This window comes from Cyprinus carpio, chromosome A11 (genome assembly GCF_018340385.1).
Source record: "Cyprinus carpio isolate SPL01 chromosome A11, ASM1834038v1, whole genome shotgun sequence".
NCBI lineage: Eukaryota > Metazoa > Chordata > Actinopteri > Cypriniformes > Cyprinidae > Cyprinus > Cyprinus carpio.
Genome location: NC_056582.1, coordinates 8,354,719 through 8,381,673, shown reverse-complemented (window position 1 = coordinate 8,381,673; position 26,955 = coordinate 8,354,719). Strand labels below are relative to the sequence as shown.

At 34.9% G+C, this 26,955-nt stretch overlaps 1 protein-coding gene and 1 long non-coding RNA gene across 2 annotated transcripts in view; one reads left to right on the top strand and one right to left on the bottom strand.

Annotated features, from left to right (window-relative positions):
* Nucleotides 1–1,271: 1,271 nt before the first annotated feature.
* LOC109062142 (paralemmin-1) lies at nt 1,272–24,478 on the bottom strand. The gene is given in 10 exon segments (XM_019079231.2): nt 1,272–2,378; nt 4,908–5,039; nt 6,304–6,369; nt 6,619–6,640; nt 6,894–7,002; nt 8,232–8,272; nt 8,274–8,363; nt 13,489–13,569; nt 14,903–14,948; nt 24,112–24,478. Coding segments are annotated over 10 exon segments (1,158 nt in total). The 5' UTR covers nt 24,117–24,478; the 3' UTR covers nt 1,272–1,812.
* Nucleotides 24,306–26,955, top strand: part of LOC122146699 — a 6,662-nt gene continuing 4,012 nt past the window's right edge. Inside the window, exons 1-2 of the long non-coding RNA XR_006161214.1 lie at nt 24,306–24,442; nt 26,014–26,292. This is a non-coding gene — a long non-coding RNA (uncharacterized LOC122146699). The remainder of the gene's footprint in view (nt 24,443–26,013; nt 26,293–26,955) is intronic.

The window sequence follows — 26,955 nt, the reverse complement described above, 5'->3', positions numbered from 1 at the left end:
ATAACTTGCTCTCTACTCTTGATCTCTATTTCCAAATAGAGCACTTCAAGTGGGGAAAATATATATTTTAGTTAGAAACACAAAGGAACAATTACAAACACATGCGCAGGCTCTTTGCTGGAACAGTCTAACTGTGAACGACCATCGAACAGCCTTACATCAGAGCTTACTGAGATATCCTCAGCTCACCTGTCCTACATTTCAATATGAAAGAGCACAATCTACTAGACTCACGGGAGAACAAAGATAAGGAAAAGAGATTTTCCTTAAAGGAGGGGAAATGGTGTTGTATTATTGTGTGTGTGTGTGTGTGTGTGTGTGTGTTTGTGTGTGTGTGTGTGTGTGTGTGTGTGTGTGTGTGTGAGGGTTAGCAAAGGAAAAAAGAGAAGGGATGCTCTGATAAAAGAAAGCACTCATGGACCATTGAAATATTTTTGCATTTGAAGCAAATAAATTGTGAAAACTGCATTTGCAGGAATGTTGGTTCAGAAGAGGTTAAGCTTTGACATGCTTTCATTTACCATAAAATTATTATAACTCATCCCTAGGTTTGTAAAAGCAAATAAAAATCATGTGATGTAAATATAATGGAAGTATATGAATAAAGGCATTGCATTGGAATAAAGTGAAGTATAGCTACAAGAGCATACACTAAAGTAGTCTAAAGAATTTAATACTTTTATTCAGCAAGGATGCATTAAATTGATTACATTCAAAATATATTCAAAGAGAAAAGAGTTACTTTTAATTATAATAAAAAGTTTTTCACTTTTTAGAGTTTTTTTTATTTTTATTATAATGTTTTTTTTTTTTTTTTTTGTTTTATAATATATTTTTTATTTTTTTGTTTTTTATATATATTTTGATAATTATATTTATTTATATATGTTTTTAAAACCAGATAGTGTTTTTTATCTTGTGTAGTTATTCATCATTAAAAAATTTGTTTAAATAAATGATTAATACTGTTTGATATCATATGATAATATTTCACAGTAGTACTATTACTGTATTTTTTGGTCAAATAAATGCATCCTTGGTGAACAGAAGAGACTTAAAAATACAGAGCCCAAACGGTAGTGTAGGGAATCCAGTAAGGATTTGTAAAATTATTTCTAACTTCACTTTTTTGTGAATTTTTATTTTCTTCATTACAAACTGAGGGATGAGTCAAACCTGTTTCCTGTACTATTTTTGTAACTATTTTCCTGTACGATGGTTACTCAGTTTTTTAAAACAATTCCGTCATTTCTAAGCAAATGCGTGTGCTCTGTCAATCCCACAGGTTTTATTCCTAATTCATAAACAAAATAGAAATAACTGAAATACTTCTCACAGCTTCATCAGTAATAAATACAGCGCAGTGCACAATGTTGAGATCAATCTTTTTCTTCAAAGTTTTCTTTTGAAGTGAAAGTGAAAATACTTTGTAGTGCACGCAACATATGCACATACAATCATGTGACAAATTTGAATCATTCAAAAAATGAAAATGCGAATTAATTGGGCTTGTTTGATAGTGATCCGTTCAGTTCAGTTAAAAGGTCAAATCTTCATGCTTCGCTCACACAAGAGCGCAAATGATTAATAAATCCAAAAAACAAAAATGCACAAAATTTAAGAGGTTAGAAAGGATCAAGGGGAAAAGATAAAGTAATAGCGAAAATATAAAACGGGTAAAAATCAATTAAAGAAACAACAGCTTCTATCAAAAGATACTGAACTTTTATTTCTCTCAGCCTTGCTATTGTTCTCTTTGCATGTTGTTGCATTTCATCAGTAAAGTCCGTGTTTGGGATGGCGTGTGTGGGCTCACATGATGGTGCAGCACTTGCAGGGTTGTTTCTCCTTGCTTTTGACCTCAGCAGCGCCCCCTTCTGGCTGCCCCGACTCGCCTGCTGCCTCTTCAGCCTTCGGTGGCTCTGCTGGGCTGCCATTAGGGGGCGCCTGTTCCTGCTTGGTGTCACTGGTGGCGGTCTTGGCATCTCCGTCCTCGATGAGCACCACCTCAGCCTTCACAGTTGTGCTCTCCAGCCCCAAAACCTTCTTTGTTTCATCCTCGTCCTCAATGCTCTGGTAGCCCATGAAAACCATCGTAACTGGGTTTTCCTCGCTGGCCCCGCCCACTTCTGTCTGAGGGGCTGCGGGTTTGGCTTCTACACCCGTGATCTCCTTTATGGGGGCTGCGGCTGGGACTACGTCTTTCTCTACCTTCTCCACCTTCTCGGCATGCCCTCGCTCAAGTTGCGGCGTAGTCTTGCTGCTCTCACTCATGGTCACCTCATCGGCCTTGTGGAGAAGCTCGTCCACCTCTGAAGAGCTGAGCTGGTGGACGCCATTGATTACTGCACCGTCCACACTGCGCACCTCATGCACCACTGCACAGAGAAAAACAAGACGGACTCAATCAGGAAAGACTCACTCAGAGAGCTTTCTTTGACTGATAGCTCTTCATCTCAAGACTGACATGGCAGAGCATTATCAACCCCAGCATTTGTGGGTCAACGACAAATAATAGGGTCCAACATTGTAAAAAAGTTAGTCAAAGTTAAATAAAACAAAGATTATTGGAGTACTTTTTATACAGTAAGATACTATTTCAGTCTTTCTACTTGAACATTTCAAGTTCTGTTCAATTTAATTTAAAATGAACTAAAAATGTCATGTGGAATAACCATCAATAAAAAAAGTACTAACTTACACTGAACAAGTGCACACATTCTAATAATTATTTTCCAAAAAAAGGTTTAAATAAATTTTAAGAATTTCTTTTTTTTTTTTTACTAATATAGTTAATTCTTCATTCATAAAAATTTTGTTTTTGGGAAGTTTGCAGGGGTCCTTTCTATTTCCTGTGTATGTCTTTCTGGAAACACTTTACTGTAAGGTTCATTAGTTAATATTAGTTAACTACTTTAGTTAACATGAACTAAGAGTGAACAATACTTCTACACCATTTAATTAATTTTAGTTAATGTTAATCTCAACATTTACTAATGCATTATTAAAATCAAAAGCTGTGCTTGTTAACATTAGTTAATGCACTGTGAATTAACTAACAATGAACAACTGTATTTTCATTAACTAACATTAACAAAGATTAATAAATACTGTAATAAATGTATTGTTCATTGTTTGTTAATACATTAACTAACATTAAATAATAGGACCTTATTGTAAGTTTTTTCCTGGTCTTTATTGGTCAAACTACTGTTCAGTCATTACCTTCAGCAAGTGCGAAAACAACAGAAAAACAAAGCCAAACCCCAGATACTCACCAGGACATGTCTGGAGGAAAAAAAGGGTGTATGGTCACTCTAAATAAACAGCACTGATGCTATACGTGACAATGCCAATCTGAATCCTTTATATAGTGTGTTACAGCAAACTTCTAGCCAACGTTGCAGCACAGGTTTACTATAAGAATTTCTACAAAGGAAGAATTTATAATGTTGTGACTCCAATGAAGACTGCTAGAAAAACAGTACTCATTCTACCCACTGAAGAAACGCATGGAAAGCATACTGTGCCCAATTAGTGACTACTGTTAGCATTGTCTTTTAAGGTGGTGCATCAAGTGCACTTCACTTGCTAGAAGTGCTCACTTGACAGAGGGATCAAACACAGGGACAGTGTGGCAAGCTTAGTAAACAGAGCAGGAAGCAAGCAGTGCTACTGGTGTTAGCATTAGCAGCTAGCAGTGTTAGCAGTATAAACAGATGCAATATGAGTGAAACAAGTATTTTAATCATCTGTAAACTTATGGAGAATATATAGAAATGTACAGTTTCATTGTGTAACACCAGTGGAAAGCGTGAGACGTCAGGCTGGAGCCTCGTGGCTAAGCTTGGCAGCAACATGCCCAAGACTAGCAGTCAAGTTGCAGGGCAACTCTGCCAGAAAATAATATAAAGAGTTTACAAAAATCAGGGGTTTGTGGTAACCCTGCATCTAAAGCCATGCTAAAATCAACTTCTTTCTTTACGAGAAGTGACTAGTGTTTGATCAAGTGTGTTATTTCTAAAACTGACAGATGTAAGATTGAGATGTTGATACAAGTTAACGCTACAGTAACTCATCCTCATGTCATTCCAAAACCCATTTGACTGACTTTTTTTGTGGAACTGAAAGAGATAGCTGAATGTCCGAGCTACTCTTTTCCAAGCTTCAAAAAGGACAAAAAAGTACCACGGAAGTCATTCATATGACTCATGCTCATCTTTTAAAACAACACAAGCTTTGTCTAAAGAACAGACTTTAATTTACAATCCAGGCTCACTGGAAAATTTGCCTGTGGCAGCATTTCTGCAAAATATTATGTTGTTTCTTGCACATTTTGCAATACTTTCCAGATTAAATGTCCAGAGAGTGGCACTAAAAGTGTTCAGTTTTATCCAAAACAGATGAATGTTAGTGTTTCACTTCCATTAGTGTTTATTTTAACTGGAAACTGCAGGTAGAGGCACGTTTTTCCAATGAGACTATGTTGTAATTTCTCATTCACTACTACGATACTTGCCCTCCACCAGCTCTTCACATAAATTTAAATATACTACTTGAAGATAGATCATGCCAGGTTTGACCTCAATGATGCTGATTGGAAATGGTTTTCACGTATCACATGACCCACGACGACAGTAAACTAAAATATGTAATAGTCAGAATAAAAAGGAAGAAAGTCATACGGGGTTTGGAAAAAATGGTGATTGGTGACATTTTTGGGGTTAACTGTTCTTGAATAAACCAAAATAATATATAAACAACAAGTTTGGTCACATAAGAGAAACTACAGCTGATGTTCTGAACATTTTTCCTCATTTCCATAATATGTTTTAAGTAAACATGTACACTTCTCGTAAAGCAGGCACACTAGCAAAGCCTCACACGCCTCCTCTATCGCCAGCCACCTTTCTGTTCATCCTCATAGACCTTGACGCCCTGCTGCGAGAGGTCTTTGGGGAGCAGTGTGTTAGTGGACAGGACTTTGGTCTCGCCCGTCACCAGGTCCTTCTCAACTGTGATCTCTACGGAGTACATCGCTGCAGTGCCAACGAAAGAACACATTACCATACTGCAATGATGCAATGTCACACACACACACACACACACACACACACACACACACACACACACACACACACACACACTGTTTGGGCCAGCTGCTTTCTATATTCAAACAGCCAGTCAGATATGATTTTAAGAGACTGTCTCTTGAGCACTATATGATAATAATGCAGAGTGAGGTGTGCAAAGACAGTATGACTGACAGGCGCTACATGGTGTTTTTTTTCTGTTCTAATGTAATGTAATGTAGTAATGTAATGTAGAGACATAATTGTAACTTTAGATTTTTGTACAGAAAAAATAAGAATCTATATTTAAATAATGAGAACTTAATTCCTTACAACGTTTTATATATTGAAAAAATACATACTATATTTATATTTATTTTTATTGTTTGTTTTAATTCTTAATATCTCAGGCTAATAGATTAATTATTATAAATTATAATAGATCAGTTTTTACAAATTATCAGTCATGTTTCATTTCCATGGACTTTTAGATTTTTTCTAGTCAATTTCCTTTTTCCTTTCTTCTAGTTCCTACCGATCTTTAGTTTTATAGATATATCTATACAAAAATGTAATTATAACTAAGATATTAAGAATTAAAACAAAAACAAACAATTATATATATATATATCAAGAAATTATATATTAAATGATACATTTTTTTCAACATATAAAACATGTTATAAATATTTCATACATTTCATAATTTATTTTATTTTGTGTTAAGTCTATCATAGAAATCAAAGCTGTGATATAGTTTCAGAACACAATGCTGCCATGGTAACCTGATCCTTTGGTAGTATAACTTCTAAAAATAACTTTTTATGAGATGTTTTTCTGCTTTTCGACTTTGAGTGTGAGATGATGTGGTGTGTATGTTAGACACACAACGACACACACATATGCAAACACACATCAGCTGAGAGAGCAGAGAATTGGAAGACATGTTAGATGAAATCTGCACAGGATTAGTACATTTAAAAAACACTAATGTAGAATAATATTTGTGTGTTGGAAACCCACAAGTGCTTATTTACAAAACGTTCTGTTTTGCCATCTAGTCATATATTTCAGTCCAAAATATATATTTTAGACACACATAGGGTTTGTGCAACCAGAGGGAACCCTAGCTTTCACAAGGTGTCTATTTCTGTCAGAATTAAAGAGCTCAAGGGTAAAAATAGCAGGAGGAGTGTGTGATCTCTGCGTGAGCTACGGCTGGACCACTCACCTGCTCTCATCATGTCAGAGACACCTCCGGATTTCTCCAGACGAGGGCTGACGTGAACTTTGACCTCTAATAGGGTCATGAATGAGGACACAGAACGACAGAGAATGATAAAAAGGTACAAGAAGCTAGTGAAGAATAGGAGGGAGAGAGGGAGAGGCGCAGGCGATATGTCAAGGATAACTGCAGAAACTCGTCTTTTTTGGCTGTGTACCGTATAAATTGCTGCTCTTGAGATCTAAATTCGATTTTGATCAAATGATGCTCATGAAAAGGCAATGTAAGAGGTGTTTCTGGTGTCAGAGATGATAACGTTACCTTTTACAGAGTCCGTCACAACCTGCAAAAAGAAAGAGAAAAAGGTGTTCACATCTTATCTGATTGATCCAAATTAGACATGTTTGTATTAAACATGAATTATCCTAATACAGTCATCAGTCATATATTAGATTTTTATTGTAAACACATCCTTTTTTCTGTTTACTGCAAGAGTACTATATCAGATGAGTGTTAAAGGGGCTTTAAAGGTTTGAATAGAAGCCTCTGGATCCTCTGCTGCCCGCCCTGGTGTGAAGATTATGGGCAGAACTCACTGTTTGTTCGACTGTCTTGGTGTTGACTTCCTGTACTGCGTCTGACAGGTTCTCTTTGGTGGATGTTGCAGACACAGCTGTCTCGAGCTCCTCCAGCTCTCTCTCCAGTCTGTGCTCAAGAAGGAGAGAGACAAACACAAGATGGATATTCAGTTAATAAAGCACATTTTTAGGTTACGCGTGGATTCAAACGTGCCAAACTTTTAGATTAAAATGTACTCAATATTTCTAGATTCATGTGCAATGACTATAAAACGTAAATATTAATAAGAAAATTGTTGTTCTCATTGATTTTTAATATTACAAGTAGAATTCATGATAATTAATTGAATATATTTGACAAAAAAAAAATTCTTTCAGTGTATAAAACCTTTTTACATTTGAATGGGTTTATCTTTAGATGAGGGGAAAAAGCAGTTATTAATAATATTAATTGTTATTACAATAATATATAGATACCGTCTTCAGTGTCACGTGGTCCTTTAGAAGTTATTATAATATGCTGATTTGGTGCTCAGTTATCAATAATAATGTTCTTATTATTATCAAAAGAAATTAATATTATAAATATTATTATTTTATATTATTATGTCGTGTAAAATAGCTTTTGCTGCTTAATATTTTTCAATATTGAAATCAAAAGAACAGCATTTATTTGAAATAGAAATCTTTTGATTAATTTAATGCATTCTTGAATAAAAATATTAATTTTTATTAAGTAATTTTTTTGTATTACAAATATATAATGTATAATTAATATATGAATTAATTAATAAATATTGCTATATAAAATATTCAATAATACAACTATAAATAATAATATATATTAAAAATAATTGAAGGATATGCACATGTTCTCATTCATCTTTATTATTTATTAGAATTTATTGCTATTATTTACACAATTATCCGTAGGTGAGGGAAAAATAATGTAAAATTGTATAATCATTAATAAATAAATAGATTGATCTGCATCTGCATATATTAATCATACAGTAAATATATTACTATATACTATAACATATATAACAGAGCCAGAGACAGGGATCCAGACTGACCGCTCTGCCAGGCCCAGCAGAAAGACCCAGGCCACTTTTTCACCATTAGGAATAAACTGAGACAAATCAGATAAGAAAGATATTGGCTGCTAGATCCATATTACACAGTCCAGGATGAAGGATCCCACATTAGGGACTTGCTATCTAATCGCAGATGGACTGAAAAACACAGCCAGAAGACACATATCCACTTCTATTTTCTGCTTCTTTCATAAAAGTGTCTCCTTTTATATAAAAGAGGAGAATGCAGCTCTACACCGCACTGATGTGATTGGTTTACCTCAGAATGGTGTCTTTAATAAATATGTTTTTTTTTTGATTTTTCTTCAAGTGATTTTTTTGTGTTGTCTTCTTCATGTGGTGCTGAGGGGGGAGCGTCGTCCAGCAGCCATCTTTCCCTCAATGCCTTTGACTGCAAGAAAATGCTAATTTTCTGTAAGCAAGGAATACTGAAATGTCCTCCTGCATTTGCCAAAATGTGTAATATACAACAGAACATACTCTGAGGAACACTGTATCCCATAATGCAACTGACTTCTGCTTCAACCTTTTGTTTTAAAGGGATAGTTCACCCAAAAATGAAAATTCTGGCATCATTTACTCACCCTCAAGTTGTTCCAAACATGTTTGAATGAAAAAATACTATGGAAGTCCAAGGAAGTCCATCATCTGTTAGTTTGCCCACATTCTTCAAAATCTTTTCTTTTGTGTTCAGCAGAAGAAAGAAACTCATGCAGGTTTAGAACAACTTGACGCTGAGTAAATGACAGAATTTGCTTTTTTGCATGAACTATCCCTTTAACCAATGTGACAAATGATTTGGAAGCTATATTAAATTCATTTTTCACTATCATTTTTTTATTTATTTTTTTATTCATTTTGCAATGTTTTCACCAAAAATGAAAATTTTACTCACAATTGGGTTAAATTTAGAAATGTGAAATAACTTGTTTCAGAGCTGTCAGTTATTTAGAGATGGACAATGCCATTTAATCAACAAATCAGCATATTAGAATGATTCTGAAGGATCATGTGACACTGAAGACTGGAGTAATGATGCTGAAAATTCATGTATTCCACAATGCAATGTGCAATGTAATGCAATGAAAACAGCTTTAGACTGTAACAGTGGAGAATCATTGCCTCACTCAATGTCCTGTATGCAAGTCTTGATTGGTTTAGAGAAGAAAAATCACATTTTGTGAAAACTGAAGGTTTTAGTGACTTAGATTTAGGAAGTGATGAAAATATTCATGGCAAAGAAAAAAAAATCTGAAGATAAAAGTGACTCATGCATCAGAACAATGATGCTAGTGACGCACGTCCCAAAAGAGTTTCAATTCTGTTATCGCCTGCCTTTGGAGATCTCCTATGAGAGAAGAGATCTTTACTAACCAAATAGTGCACAGCTCTTGCCTGAATTATTCAGCTAATTGGGACTAAAATCTAAATGTTGAGCTGGCACTAAGCTGCCTTGGCACCAAACCAGGCACTGCTCTGATTTACTCTGTGAAACTGATCTTACCCTCTTCCTCTGTCTCTCAGAGCTTGATGTTTGCTTTTTGGTAACATTAAAGAACATGGCAATTTGTTGTCATTCACAAATCGCATAAGATGTGTGCATAGGCTACCCTGTACCAGCCCATTACCAGCAGCCATTAAAAGTCCACATCAACTATAGAAAAGGATGGAAGTGAGTTGTATGATTTGGTGGTTGTCCAGCCCCTAAAGCACCGCAGGCCTCGGTCACTCCTGCCCCTCCCAGCTGTTACTGATCAAACCTTTCTGTCAAGTCAAATAACATTCTTTATGTGCTAATACAACATTATATATTTTGATACATGCATACCAGTTCATGAATACCAGTTCTGTTTTCTTTAGGCTACTTTCAGGACTTAACAATGAGGATTTTTGTGATGGGCCCGTCAGGCCAGGCCCAAACAAAAGCTCAATTTTATTTCCAGTAAAACGTTTTATAAATGTCAGAAAAAATTATATATACATATATATATATATATATATATATATATATATATAATATATATATATATATATATATATATATATATATATATATATATATATATTACTTTAAATTATTGTTTAATTGACTTATTTATATTTGCCACTAATAAAATGCTCGTTCATATTTTTTTTTACAAAAAGCAAAGAATAACCAAAAATAATAAATGTTAATACTTATTTTAATTATTATTTTTTGTGTATATTATATGCATACAAACAGACACACATACACACACACACTCGTTTAGTTTAAATGGAAGTACTAAAATAACAATCTAAAAAAAAAACTAAGAGTTTAAATAAATAAACAAAACCTTAATGAAAACATAATAAATAAAAACATTTAAATTACAAAAATTAATAAATAAACACAATGAATAAAACTTTAACTAAAATTAAAATGAAAAATAAATAAATAAATAAATAAAAGAAAATTTTACAATAAAATCTACATAAATCTACATAATATTACTTCGGTGAAAATGTTTATGATCAAATGATGTATGATCTAGTAAATGGAACTGGTCTATATATAAAACAATCAAATCACTAAAAGTTATTCAATCATATTATAAATGACATATCATTCTTTTGTCCTCTCTCTTTTATTCTGCACCTCACATCTTTTGTTTCTTTGTTTGTTTGTTCTTTCAACTCTGTTTTCATTTTTTCCTGAGCTGCCACCTCCCACTCCCTAGAGACCTACTGTAGGAGAGCGTATACTGACCACACACACACACACACAGATGTCTGTACTCAATCAAAAGTACAGAACAAAGCACACAGGCTCTCATGTTGCTTCCAGTGGCTGAGCTATTGTTTTCCAAAGTAAAATGAATCCAGCTTTTTACACAACGGCTTAAAACAAAGACTTCTGTCGGCCTGTAAGAGTTCAGTTCTCTCCATCATGTGTCATGTGACCTGTGTTAACCCATCAATCAATCAGTCAAACCACACCAATCCAATCCGCATCATTAACATCCTGTACTGATCATCCCAGGACGTCAGACATCCTTTAATCAGTCTGGAGAGACTGATGAGCCAATCCAAACAAGGGAAGCTTTGGAGCCAAAATACTGACAAAGAATGAGTACAATGCCTTCTATACTTCACACACATAGGCTACAACGCAACTTGGCGAGAGGCCAAACATGTACAGCTTTGGACCTCAAGTGGTTGGAATTGTTCTATATTCAGGCAGAACACTATGGTCCTTATCTTAGATTGACAAAAGCCTGCTCATATATCAGAGAGCATGTGTTTTCAGGACTCTCAGAGGCCCCTCCATACTTTAGCGACCTGCGGGCCACTATTCACTGGCCATTCATCTCTCTCTCTTTCTCTCCCTCTGCATTTTGCTGACTCTGAATGGGAGCTCCATAGAAACTGCTAATGAGGAGCGTTTTTGGACGTCATCTCTGGCCAGCACAGCAAAGTCTCTCAGCCACAGCTGATCGAAAGTTGTGAAGCCTCATGAAGACTCCAAGAATTAAACAAGATTATGAAAATAATTGTAAATAATGATAAAAAATTCAAAATAAATCACAATTAATCATATTTTCATCTCTGCACCCTCCAAATGAAAACAATGCCAAGACATTACATTATTTTTGCAGATGTTTAATGTTGATATTTATTTCAGTGAGTGGTGCCTAGTTATAATCTAGGAAATACAAAAGTTACTTTGCATTTTTAATTCAATTTCAATTTTTAAAAAAGGAACAATGAATTAAGTAAATGTCAAAAACCATGATTGATATTACTTTAAGGTTATTTGACAATGGACAGGTATTTTTGTATTATTTCTGTACTATTTATATAGCATATAAATAGTTTAACGATTTTAATGCATGACGTGGAGGCAAAGAAGCACCCGACACAAAGCGGAGGGTTGCCTCTGCAGAGTGCATCAAAATCGTTTAATGCACAGCTAGCCGTGCATTATCCCGCTTATATCATGCTCATTTAACAGCATTGGCAAGTTAAAGCAGTAAATGATGTTTTACAGTGCAATATTTGAAAGGGTTAAAAATTACGTCATTTATGGCTCGTTAGCTCTAGCATTCTTCCCGCAGTTACTATAAAACCAGCGATTGTACCTCCTAGTTGCTTAGGAATATAATGTAGCAATCCAATATCTAAGCTATATTTCCAGGGAATACGAAATTTGGTAAATGCAGTAGGGCATCCAGGTATATGCATACAAAAAGTTTGCATACTACACACAGTATACTGTACATACTGCACACTACAGATATAGTATGGTAGCCTGTTATTCAAAACATATCCAGAGACATTAAAATGTCTATTCTAAACTACAGCATAAACAGAAATGGGAAAAAGACCTCCAACAGTTCGCAGTCATGTACACCTGACCTGAGGGCCACAGAGACAATACACCATATATTTAGCAGAATGAAGCATTTCCCTCTTCACACAAACAGGATGTCTCATCACCCCCCCGTGGCAGTTCTCCTTCCTGTGTCTGACGGGGTGTTCTTGGCCCAGACTCCACCAAATCAGTGTGGTCTGGTCAACACTGATATTCAGAGCGGATATTCATAAATAATAGGGACTAGTGAAATAGTGAAAGATTATGGAAGAGCATTTCCACCACACAAGAAAAAAACTACTTTGATAAACTACTTATCATAATTATGACATAAACATTTAAAATAATGAGATAAAAAGGTCAGAATTATGCAACACTAACTCGTAATTATGACATGAAAAGTCAAAATGATGACATAAAAGTCATAATTGTGAGATAAAAAGTTTGATGACAGGCATAACTATGACACTAACTCATAATTATGAGATAAAATTAGATTACAAGCTGAAATTATGACAAAAGTCAAATTTTGACTTATTATCTCATACTTTCGAGTAGTGTCTCATAATTATGACTTTTTATCTCTTTACTATGACTTAGTAGGTCATAATTTTGGATTTTCATCTCATCATTTCATATGCTTAATGTCATAATTATGACTTAGTATCTCATCATTTCAGCTTCTAATGCCATAATTATGACTTTTTATCTCTTAACTATGATTTAGAAGGACATAATTTTGGCCTTTAACTCATCATTTCATATGTTTAATGTCATAAATATGACTTAGTATCTCATCATTTCAGCTTCTAATGCCATAATTATTTTTTTATCTCTTAACTGATTTAATTGGTCATATCTTTGACTTTTTATCTCGTAATTATGACTTAGCATCTCATTATTTCAAATGTTTAATGTCATAATTATGAATTACCAACACATGATTTTTTTCTTATGTTGTGGAAATGGGCTTTCATAAAAGACAGACATTAAACTTTTGTCAAATTTTGGGTTAGAATGATTGTAACAGAGACATGAAATCCATCATTGTCTGTTTTCGGTGTAATGAAGATGTTAACTCACTTCATCATCCATACTGTTGTCAGGCCTTTGTTAGTTTTACAGAGAATATTAACTGCAGTCATGCCAAATATTTTGGCCTCAGATGTCAGTTTTTTACCTTGAGGTGCTGAAGCTGCCGTCGGTCATCCTCTAGTTGTCTTTTCTTATTCTCAATTTCTGTCTGTCTTTTCCTCTTTTCCTGTGAATAAAGATATTAAGATTAACACCCATCCAAAACATCAAGGTTAGCACAAATCCAAAGCACTAGCAAGATCTAGTGCACTAAACGCTGCAAATACAAACAACCATACTTCTTTTCTGTACCACTCAGTGATTGCGCTGTTCTTCAACATTGGTTCTTTGAGAACAGTGTTTCTTTTAGCGTTGAAATCTGGTGAAAAAGATTTTATGAGGGGTTACATATTTTGTTGAAACCTACGCATTTGCTCTCAGACCAAAGTATGAATGATAATGAGTGTTAACAATCTTCATATGTGAGAGAAAATGAGCTGAGAACAATGTGTTCATCAGCCAGTGAGGCCAAGATCCCTGCCAGCAGGGAGGGCATGTGTGATTGTGTGTGTGTGTGTGTGTGTGTGTGAGAGAGAGAGAGGGCTAAAAAGGTGCATAGATTAACAGACTGAACTGTGTTACAGCCCTCTTTTTTATCTTGGTAAGAAAAGGTCACAAAATAGCACAGATTTTCCCAATTGTCAGTGTTACTAGTTGCTTAAAAAGGGCTTTATTTTCTTAACTAAATGAAGATTGCATGTATTGTTTTATTAGTGTACCTACCACATACAGTGATTTTGCGGACAGAAGATGAAAAAAATAATAATAAAAAAATATATATATATATTAATATATATATATATATATAGATATATATATATATATAGATATAGATATATATATCTATATCTATATATATATATATATATATAGATATAGATATATATATATATATATATATATATAAACATAATTTATCTTAAAAAAGCATTTATTTAATTTTTTTTACATTTAATAAATAATTAAATAAATATGATTATATTATAATAACAAAGTTTAAATCAACTGGATTCCAAAACATGATTTTCCCATTAAACAGACAAAAAACTATAGTTTCAAATACATGCAGAGTGTGAATACAATGTTATTTTCTGATATATAAGCAGTTGGAATATGCGGTTTTCTACATTTTTCACATTTCAAATGGCAATTGTAATTTTCAAAGTAATGGCAGTTTACTGTTACATTTTTTTTATTATGTTTTTATATGTATTATATATATATATATATATATATATATATATATATATATATATATATATATATATATATATATATATATATATATAAAATTAAATGGTACTAGACCATTCCTTAAGAGAATTTTAGACATGGGCAGATAAATCAGCCATTTTCAAGAAGTAACGATCTCTGACCCAGTTTCAGATTTGTGAAATGGGTTCAGTAGGTGGGTTTATTAGGACCGTCAGGGGAACATGTGGTGTGAGAATCTGACTTACTGCAATAGCCTGGAGCCGCTCCTGCTGTGAGACTGATTCTGACATCCTGAAAAAGAGAGAGAATATATATGTATTAGGCTGCTAGATAGAACAATGGTGGCAAACAGAGGAACGATTTGCTTTCTGTTCTGGCATCTGGACTCTTTTAGCTATTTCGGAGAAATCTGAGGACTGAGTGTAAAATTACATAGCTGCTGGCTTCACGTTGGTGTATCGTATATATACGAGCTGATAATACCCCCACAACACACCACCAAGATGTTGTAATTACCAGTGGGACATCTTCCCAGAGCCCTGACTTTGAAGTGTTAATTAGGAATCATGATGGAAGCTTATTGTTATTTGTCATTAAAAAATAAACATTGAAATCACATTAATATCACATTATAATTATGGCTGAGCATCACATTTTTATTGATGATATTTAATTATGACTTATGTGTGATTATTATAAAAGATAGATAGATAGATAGATAGATAGATAGATAGATAGATAGATAGATAGATAGATAGATAGATCTGGAATAGTCAAGAAATATGAGACCTACAGAACAGTAGAAATGAAAAATAATAATGACTGCCAATGTGCAGGTTAAAATGGTGCTTTCTCACAAAGCAAGAAGGGAAGTTTGAGAAACGAGTCTGAGATTTGATTCATGCCGAGTTTGATTTAGCAAGAGAAGAAAATATTCAGCTTTGGAGTGAAATTGCAAAAATTCCTTGTAAGGTTTGTGCAACGGATTCCAAGAAGAGCAGAAAATGGCTGAAGAACCATGTTAACGCTGACCTCATCCTCTGTGGCTCAAGCAGGAGACACAAACGCCTGCGTGAAGTTCTCCCTAATGACAAATAAAGTCTGCTGTCTGTTGAGATCAGGAACATCCTCGTTCAACTCATCCCCTCATTTCTTGTCCACACACACACACATTTCCTTGTTCATATGCAAAGGGCCAATCCCAAAAGGTCTTCCAGACAGTAAGACGGACCCCTGCTGACGGCCCTATCTGCAGAAGGATTTGAAAGCTGAAGTGAGATGGCGTCAGGGAAAAGAAGAATGTGAAGGCTGTTCTCCAACCCACTGCACTCACCCCCAAAACAGGAGTAAAACACAGCACCTGTACAAACAGCCGGTCAGAGGAACTGAACGGGTGACACAGCAGCTAAGAGCACAGATGCTGAACCTGATGCACCACTTAGTGACTAAACAAACGTCCTTATGCAAGCAAATATGACTGTTTGAATGATGTTTAAAGCTGATATTACAAAGCTAAAATCACATGGACTATAGAGCCTGCCTTATGCTTTTTCTCTGAACTGTATTTGCTCTGTATAGCGAATCTCAGATATCCAAACCATCATTATATGATTAGAAACACAATTTTCATCTAGCAAGTGATAACAGGTTGAGAAATCCCATAGTTTTTATGTGTTCATGTGATTTCGGATGCAAAGGTGTGTGTCTGTTAGGTCTCACTGACTTGACTGCATGGTCCAGAGATGCCGAATTCACCTACATCCAGACAGACTAAAACACTGCAGTCCTCCAGCCGCCCCATAACACACTCCAGCATTAACCCAACAAGTAAACAGATCAATATGCACACAAATATTTAATGGCCTTCTTGATTTTAAAATCTTGAAATTATACCCTTTAAAGAAATCCCTCACCAATCATACTCACAAAACTAACAAATACCCATTACATTCGCTGAAGCTACGTGCAACTCAGTGTTGCGTCATGCCAATTGACCAATTTAAGATGATAATTACATTATTCATACAGTGATTAAAATATATTCAGAATGTGAGCAAAGAACATTACATTATCAAAGAACATTATTTAATTTCTCTCTCTCTCTCTCTCTCTCTCTCTCTCTCTCTCTCTTATCTCTCTCTATATATATATATATATATATATATAGTTCTTTCACTTTAATGGCATAGAAGAGGACCTATACATTGCCATTAAAGTAAATTACTGAATTTAAATATAGGAGCCTAATAAAAATGCTAATTTTATACTAATTTTAGACTAAATTGTTAGACTGGTTTAAACCTTTTATGCAACAGCCCCTTTATGTTGTAGTTTATGATGAGAGAATTCGCGAGAGTCCGGCATTTCAGCGATGACTAATCTGAGCGCCTCTGATTGGCTGTTGCAATCATAACTCAACAGAATCATGTGTGATTATATATCTTGTGGTTATGAATGCATAATGCTGTAAAAAAAAAAAAAAAAAAAAAAAACGCATAAAAAGAAATATAACGCAACAAGAGCCCATCTAAATTTAATGCAATCGGCACTTTTAATTTTGTAAATTTCGTTTAATTGTGCAGAGGAGTGTTTTTGTCCAATTTGCATTACTGGCCCTTTATTATTAAATAAAAATTACTAAAAAAAAACAAATAAAACAAATTACTATTGTAATATTTACCTGTAAAAAATGCATTATTTAATAATATAATATAATAATATTAATAATAATAATTTTATTTTACATTATAATTAAGATTTGATAATCACACTTAGTCATATCACAATTTCGTTTTAATTTTGATTAATTGTGCAGCCCTAATACTGATACAGCTACCCATATTAGTTGACTCTTAAACACATTTCTTACAAAGTAAACACAGTGTCAATGTGAAATTTGAATAGGAGAAGCATTAGCTTCACAAACAGGAAAAAAAAAAAAAAAAAACTTCACAAAAAGAAACCGTTGCTGAGCTCAGTGAGAGTCTGCCGCAGTGCTGGGTTCAGTGTTAGTAGGTCAACATTGTCAGGCATAAAATAACACAAACTTCTACTTCTGACAGGACAGTCAGCACCTCACACTGATTATTTTTTCACTCTTTTTAAAAATCTATAAACAGCTGCGGATTCTGTGCATTGGAGGCTCAGTCGTCTGCAAAATGAGGGTCATATGTCTGGCTAATTTTCCTTCCATCACATGCTTATCAGCCACAGCTAGCACAAACAACAGCTTGATCTCAGAGCGGGTCCAGTCAGCGCACCCCATACGCCAGCCCATTAGATTTCCTTTACTAGCTTAACACTTTAATAGCTGTCAACAGCACGTCCAAGTTGTCTTGTAATGTTATATAAGAGCCAGTGATAGGGAAGCTAGGAAAACTGCTAAGCTACTAAGTCAAGCTGCTCTTTTCAGTGTCACTATAAGCAAAGAAGTTAAGAAAATTGACAGTACTGATCAATTTAAAATATATACCTTCACTTAATTTTAATTTAATAATTTTTACTTTCAAATAACGGGTGTGATTTTTAGTGTCTGTCAGTTTCCCTCGATGCATTACTTTTTAAAAGTTTGCATTTATTAGATCAAAAATACAATAAAACAACAATTTAAAATATGTTTTCTATTGTAATATATTTTCTAATGAACTAATAATTTAAAGTCATGTATTCGGCTCTCAATCGTAGACATATGGGGTGCATTTTGAAAATGTTTATTAAGGGTGCAAAAAGTCATAAACAAAAATCTGTGTGTTGCTGTATCAGCATTGCTCCAAATCAACAAGCAAAACAAACCATAAACACTAAAAGGTTCAGACCATATAAATCCACAAATGTTTCCACATCTGCATTTTATTATCTTGGCTGCAATAATATGCTGATTCTGAAAGGATTGGGGCCATAAAAGGACATCATTGTTTCCTCAGGTGTTTCAGGTTTTTCCTAAATGAATGACATATTTCACAAATTAAGCTGCTTTTGACACGGACCACTTGTTTGAAAACAGTCTAGAGAGAAGAAGGAATTCAAGGCATCCCTTTAACCCTAAAGAATCACATCAGACATGCTAGAGAACTGAAACAGATGTTTTCCCACTCAATAAAGCAGCACCTCATCTCAGCCAATATTGTCTGAATACATTCTTCTAACAGTTTCAGCAGTTAGATCACTTCATGTCTCTCAGCTGAGTTCAGGCATGTTTCGAGGTCATGTGGATGAACAAACATCCTCCTGCAGTGAAAAAAGCATGAGACACAAAGAGCAGCTTTGAGACCCCATGACTGCGGGAGTGTCCCACAAACATAGAGACATTACGAGGACTATTCAAGAACGACAGATTTTCACCAAAGCACTAATTTGTGGTCTACTTGGAAAATGTATCCAAATCCCATTATTAGGAAACAGTGTCAGTTGTGCTTGAAAGCTTTTTATTAGTTATTCATATTTTTTATTATTCATTACCATTTAATTTTAAGATGTTACTGATAAATTACCAATAACAATCTTTATATGTACACTGCTGTTCAAAAGCTTGGGATCAGTAAGATGCTCATGCTTCTGCTCATCAAGGCTGCATTTATTTGATAAGAAATGCAGAGAAAAAAACATGAATATTGTGAAATATTATTGCAGTTTAAAATCATGGTTTTCTATTTTAATATACTTTTAAAATATAATTTATTTATGTGAGGCAAAGCTGAATTTTCACCAGTCATTACTCCAGTCTTCAGTGGCACGTGATCATTCAGAAATCATTCTTAAATGCTGATTTAATATCAATATTGGAAACAGTTTTGCTGCTAAATTTTTTTATTTTTTTTTTGGAACCTGTGAGACTTTTTTCAGGATTCTTTGATGAATAAAAAGTTAAAAAGAACAGCATTTATTCAAAATAGAAATCTAAATAGAAACACAGAATGTGTTCAGTTTTAATTTTGTGTTAAGTTTTAGTCACTTTGTTATGTGCTTTTATTGAGCATTTTGTTATTAATTTTTTATTTTAGTTTTAATAACTTTAGTACTTCAACTTATTTTATTTCAGTTAGTTGCCAGGGCAACATTTCCAATTTTCATTTAAGTTTACAATTAAGCTTTAATGTAATATTTACACTTTATTTTACTTTATTTCAGCTTTATCTTGTTTAATGAAAATTATTTTAATAGTTTTAGTTTTAGTTAACAATAACATTGTTGCAGAGTTTTTGGTTACCTTGCAAACTACTAATAATTAATTATTGTTACTAATCCTAAAATGCTACAATACATTATTTCAACCCTGGTAATGTAATTCTGAAAATAATAATTTTATTTAATATTTCTTTTTATTATAATTGACTATAATTAAAAAAGATTAAAACAAATTCTCATTAATTTCTTACACTTTTAAATTGAATTTTTCTGCTTCTATTTTTTTTTTTTTTTTTTTTTTTGAGTTTAAACTTTACAGGGTTAAAGATTAAAGTACAAAAATGACTAATAATGTACTTAACTAGCAAATATCATTGCATATTTTTATACTTTCAATTAAAAAAATACAACTAAGTTCATTTAATTATAAATGTAAAAATTAATGGGGAAATGGGTGACATCATTTTCTGAGAATGACCCAAAGACCTGAAAGTTAATATCAACCAAAAAAAATGAATGTAATACAAAAGTTAAATCAATCTGAACAATACAAATGAAGTCAGTCTGCATCCCAGCAGTAGAATATGCCCAATGAGCCATGCTCCTATAATCACCTTACAAAACTAATAACCATAACCATAAAACACACTTAAATGTCAAGGCTAACTACTTCAGTGCCCAGAGATTATTGGTTTAACCTTTTTTAATTTATTCCCACAGATGTGTCACGACCGCTGTCTAAAGATTCCCAAAGAGAATTCAGCCTATCATTGCCAAAGAAATGACTCTACAGACCGACTCTGCTTTACAGTGCAGGGCTGCTCATGCCTTCGGGCTCATCACAGCCTCACAGTCAGAAGTGTCACAGCACAGTAATCATGTCTGGTTATAGGGTCACAGACACAGCTGAGCAGTGGCAGATGAGAGGCCTGATTCTGCTGGTGCTACTCTATGAGTCCAGAGACTAAACAGTAAATGTGTCTGCATGTTTTGCACTGAAATTAAAGGGAATGCTCACCCAAAAATGAAAAGTTTACTCACCCTCTTGTTGTTCAAAACCTGTAAGACTGACTTTATTCTGTGAAACACAAAAGATATTGTAAAGAATGTTAGTAACCAAACAATTGCTGGTCCCCATTGACTTCTATTGTTTGATTGCCAACATTCTTCAAAATATCTTCTTTTGTGTTCAACAGAAGAAAGAAACTCATGCAGGTTTGGTACAACTTGAGGGTGAGTAAATGACAGAATTTTGATTTTTGGGTGAACTATTCCTTCAAGAAATGAATACACAACACAACTTTTGCACAGATTTTTTGATTTACTGAAATCAACGCTGTTCTGTCCAGGGAAACAGGCACGTCCCTGTGGGTTTCCTTGTGAACTGTTCAATGAATTGAACTGAAAGAACATTGTCTAATTTATACAACCCCCATATTGTCAGTAAAGGGTGTCGGCCATGACAGATAAATGTGAAAACACCAAGCTCCTTTCACACTGATAGTGAATAACAGCACAAAGAATGGACAGGAAGCGAGGGGCAAACAATATATTAGTTTTGAAGCATGGTGGGAAGGATTTCCCTTTCCCTTGCTTTTTTAACTCGCTTCAGTTCTCGCTCAGTCTTCTACGTCTTCAACCTTTGAGGAACCCTGACCAAGCAGTTTCAAGCGTGTTCATTAGTGCTCGGCTCAGACATGGAGTCTGATGAATCCTTTGAAGCTTCCCAGCATTCCTCAGCACATGTGGCAGAAATCAGCACTTCACAAGGACGACGGTGAGGAAATGGTACGCATGCTGAGTTTCAAAGCAACATCAACAGCAACTGCCCATCAACCTTCTCATTGAAGCCTAAGGTTAATAACGCTCCATTTATTGAAAGAGAAAAGTGCAGCTTTAGCATTCCAGAACTGAACTGGTCATAAAAATGCAATGCACAGTACCCAAAATACACAATAGGTTTATATATACAATTACCACCACATTTTTGTCAACTAAAAGCAGCTCAGATCATATTTCAGGGAAGATATTTTCATTGTGCCGATAAAGAGCGCCTAATTTCATCCTCCCCTTCATGGAGGGGTCATTTATGGGGTTTCGGACAGACCCCTGTGAGTCACTAATGGAGAGGCATGTGTCATCTGATATGGGCAGGGCCCTTCATTCAGATTCCAGAAGCAACTGTCAGTCCACCCCTCATCTCTCTCCCTCTCTCTGGTGGAGTACATCAGAGTAATTAAGTCTGCCGGCAGTTGTCTCTGCTCCTCTAGCTAAAGCCCGCTCATGATGTATGTATCCTCTCAGTTTCACAGCAGGAAACAGGACTCTCAGTGCATGGATTATTAGGCTGTTTCACATGTCAATACAGCACGCTGCATGCATACAGAAATCTTTATTTGAAGTGAATCAATTAAAATCTCTACTTATTATCACTGCTTCAAGTCCGCATGAAATGGAAATCCTCCAATTCTGTTTTCTAAATGCATCTTAATGCTCTTATTGTGAACAACTCATCCATGCATGATTCATTTTTTTTTTAATATTTTGACCTTGTCATCATCAAAACAACTTTTCTCTGGTGACGTGTGCCAGATTTCTCCAATCATGTAGTCTGCTTAAACCCCGCCCCTTTCTTACAATCGCCTGCAAGCTCACATTTATTTCTGCCTCCATCCAATCAACAACTGATGAACAGAACCAAGAACTGCCCTACTTTTTTTCTACATTATTGATAATCAATTTCACTCAGATGTATGTCACAATAGAGAAATGATCTGACGCTACTTCCGCTGCATCATGACTTTTAGCCATCATTCGTCTCTCTCTCAAGTGTAATGCGTTACACAAGTACCAACTTCAATTCAATTTACAATATACTGAAATGTTGCAATTAACTACAGTTGTATTGCTGAAAGAAAGTACCAGCGCAGCAAAAGAAGTCAGAGCAACAGGGAGATGCATCGGAGAAAAGACCCACCACAATTCAGTATGAACATAAATAAAGACCATTATAGTATGTAAATCATCAATAACCTAATCACTTTTTAGTTTAACTTATACTTGCAAGTAGGGCTGCAACAAACAATTATTTTGATAATCGATTAATCTAACTATTATTAGAATGATTAATCGACTAATCATTGATTACAGCTACAGTGAAGCTAATGCGTGAAGTCAATCTAGTGCAAGACGAGCATTTGTGGTTAAAAAGTATATAAATGTGGATTTTTTTTTTTTTAATGAAAATTACATATCGTTTCACTAGATAAGATCCTTATTCCTCAGCTGGGATTGTGTTGAGCCCTTTGAAGCTGCACTGAAACTGAAATTTGGACCTTCAACCCGTTCGTCCCCGTTTAAGTCCATTACATGGAGAAAAATCCTGGCATGTTTTCTTCAAAAACATTAATTTCTTTGCGACTTAAGACAGAAAGACATGAACATCTTGGATGTCATGGAGGTGAGTAAGGACATGTTTATTCTGGAAGTGAACTAATACTTTGAAAAGGTGAATAGCGGGTTTCTCTTACTAGTGTGCATGGAGCGGGAAATATAAAACCCGGAGTGGAGCTCCAGAAAAGTGATGCGTTTTGAAGAAATAAAGTCCATTCCATTCTGATGCAGTGCTCCAGACCGGATTGTTTACAAGCAAAGCTACTGTTTCGGCTTCTTTTCGGTCATTTTGTAGTTGTCAGAGATGAAATAGGCTATAAAAAGAGCGGAAATCTGTCTTAAACGTAAGTTACTCGATATGACTTACTTCTGTAGTCACACATCGTGCTGTAGTGCTCAATATCAGCACTACTGACCAGCGGCCTCTTGCCTACAGTATTTCCAAATCGCAGTCGTGGTTAAATACAGTACGCGACAGACATACTGTACACAGACACGCATATTAGCTGAATAGCATTTGAAGTTCGTCAAATATTAAAAAGAGACAAGCTGTTTCTAAATTAGGCATGTAAACAACTGCGCAAAGTGTCATGCCATGAAGGAGAAACCTATTTCTGTCAGCGAAGGGATGTAGAGCGCATGTGTGCTGGATGCTGCTCACCGCTGGATGTCATACCGTTATCCGCTGTACTGATTACACCATGCCAAAAATATAGAAATCATATCCGTTTTAACATTTTTTTTTTAATTAAATATAAAGCCTTATTTTAAAAACACCGTTTTAATGTGCTATAGGTAGGCAACGCACACTCTGTATATGAATTGCACGCGAAGAGCAGAGCTCGGGATGTTTTGCAGGTGTGGCACAGTTCACTCGTTATAAGGGCCAGCACCACACTGACCTGCCCACTAAATCAAGAATAGTTGCTATACTCACTCCATAGTGTTCCAATGCGGTTTTCCTCAAATTTCAGGTGAATTCTCCCGGGTGAATTTTTTATTTTATTTTTTTCCTCAGAGGCGCAGCACCATCAGTGTCAGCCCTGTGTCTTTCCCCTGTGTGTGAGCAGTGAGACCGGGAGCTGCTGCTGCTGCTGCTGCCGCTGGCGTCCCTCCCCTGAATCTGCCTCTCTCTGCCTTATGATCCGACCAGCACAACCCCGACAGTACGGTCCACGTCCGTGTCAACGCGCTCTAAAGACATTCACAGTGCAACATCTCTTCAAGAACTCTCCGAGAGGGTCCGCTTTCTCAGAGATCTGAGTTGTGTATGTATGCGCGTCTAATGATGTTTTATATTAAAGGATATTTGGCCCAGTCTAATAATGAAAGGGAAGATTTGTCACCCCCTCTTGGAAGTAGAACGTACTACGAGTCTATGTAAATGTGCGTTGCAAATCATTCCTAGAATATATAATTTATCAATGTAAATGTAGATAAAGAGAGCATGAGATTCTGTGGATTTATATTAAAACTCCCAACCAGGGTTATTATAGTTAACTAAAACTATTATAGCATTTTTGCTACTTGAAATAAAATAAATTTTAACTAAAGTAAATAAAACATAGAAACATATTTTATAATATTTTTTATTTATTATTTTAAACTACATCTTATTTTATTTCAGCTACTTTCACTTCCTGTGCTAAAATAACTACAACTAAACTAAAACAAAAATAAATGAAAAATTATATAAGCATATTTTAAAGTGACAGAAACATATATAAAAAACAAACACAAAATATAAAAAATAAAATCGAATTCAAAATATTAACAAAAACTATATCTCATTGGTACTAAAATAACACTGATCCCAAATTGGCTTCATTATAAAAAAAAAAAAAAAAATGTAAAGACAAAATATGATTATTCCTCTTCCTTTAACCTCTTTAAACTCTTCATTATTCATTAAAAAGTCAATTACAGTAACATAATCTAATGCACTTCTGCTGCAAAATGATTGAATGCCACATTAACTTTTCAACCCTTTAATTAAGAAGAGAAAATAAATTTTCTTGTGTAAGTGCATGTACAAAATTATTTATGTACCCTTAGCACAATTGGAAATGTACACAAATATTTATGCACAATTAAATTTAGGGGATATATCTAAATATTTATATGTAATTGTATGTTATGCAGCTAAAAAAAAAAAAAATTATAATGCTAAAAAAAAGTCTTATTTTTAATACTGTATCGCTCCTATTTTGAAATTAACTAAAAAATAATAATAATAATTGAATAACAAATTAATGTAAAAAATATAATTAATATTTTTGTGTAATTTTAGTTTTTTTAAATTGCAGAGATTATTTTATCCATGTTATGGTTTACATTGAGGAGAATTAGGCTCCATAAGTTATTACGTTATTTACAGATTACATCGTGCCAGTATGACACAATATGACAATCTGTGGTGTAGTTCTATCAGCACACTGCAGTTGTGTTGTGTTGTTGTGTGTTGGGCAGGCAGCCTGTAGATGGAGTACATGACCAGCTCTTGCTCTACATACATTGCCTTAGGACTCTATTATAGAAATCTGAATTCATTATGAAATGGGTGATAAATCATTGAAAATGTTTAAATCAATAAAAAATATATACACATTGTTAATAAGTTGAGCACAATTTGCAATCCTCTGCACCAACTCGTCTTTCTGAAATGTGTTCAGAAACAGCAGTAAAGCTTTATCTGTCCCAAGATCACAGCTTCGAAATGAGCAAATACTTAACAGAAATATTCAAATGCATAAGTGCACCGAATCTCTTAGTCACTTGTTCCAAGCAGTGAGATAATGGCTTGTTTAACACCGTGGGCATCTTTTCATCTCTTTTGAAGGATTCCAGCCCACACAGCTCTACCCTGATGCTCCTGCAGCCAGTCCTCACGCAGACTCTTCGGCAGACTGCACACGGAGCCGCCTCACTGGCCTGCCAGTTGCCGTGGTAACTTGACATGTCTCCATTTGCTGTGATCAATGGAAATGTTGCCGTCGCAGGGGATTGGAGCGCTGCCAGCTCTCTCGGAGTGCAGCATAACTCTCTCTCCATCTCCATCAGAAATGGTGAAGACACAAAGGAAGAAATGGAGGCAGGGGGAAGCTGTGGGGTGGAAGAGGTGGGTGTGAAATGCAATCTGGGTGGTTTCTTGGCCTCTGCGGCCAGGGTTAAATGAACACTCAGGAGGCAGGTCATTTAATTTGAGTGCACTGGTTCTGTAATAACACAAAACAATCAATTTGAAAGATGCTCCTGCAATGTGGAATAAGGGTTTTCCTCAAATCATCAGCCTTCCGGATTCCGCTGAGTCTAAATTTCTGTCAGGAGGAGAGATGTGTGTGTGTGTGTGTGTGTGTGTGTGTGTGTGTGTGTGTGTGTGTGTGTGTGTGTGTGTGTGTGTGTGTGTGCGTGTGCGTGTGCGTGTGTGTGTGCGTGTGTGTGTGTGTGTGTGAAGGAGGAGGTTTTGATTTCAGCATGATGCTGTCTGTCATGGCAACAATGTGTATAGAAAAGTCAGATTTAAGGTATTATTTGTTTTTCAATAGATCTGTGAAACATGACTGGGGTGAAATTTAATTTAACATGCTTACATAAGACACTGTCTAGTGATTATCACATGTAGAGGACAGTAATAAGTCTACATTCGTCAGTTCTACATATGCAAGCTTGTAATATATAATATATAATATAATTTTGTAATTGTAATGGAAGTTTTTACAGTGAAAGCAGTTCTCAGTCCTGATCATGGAAGTCATGAAGTCTTGTGTCTGCAGTCTGCAAG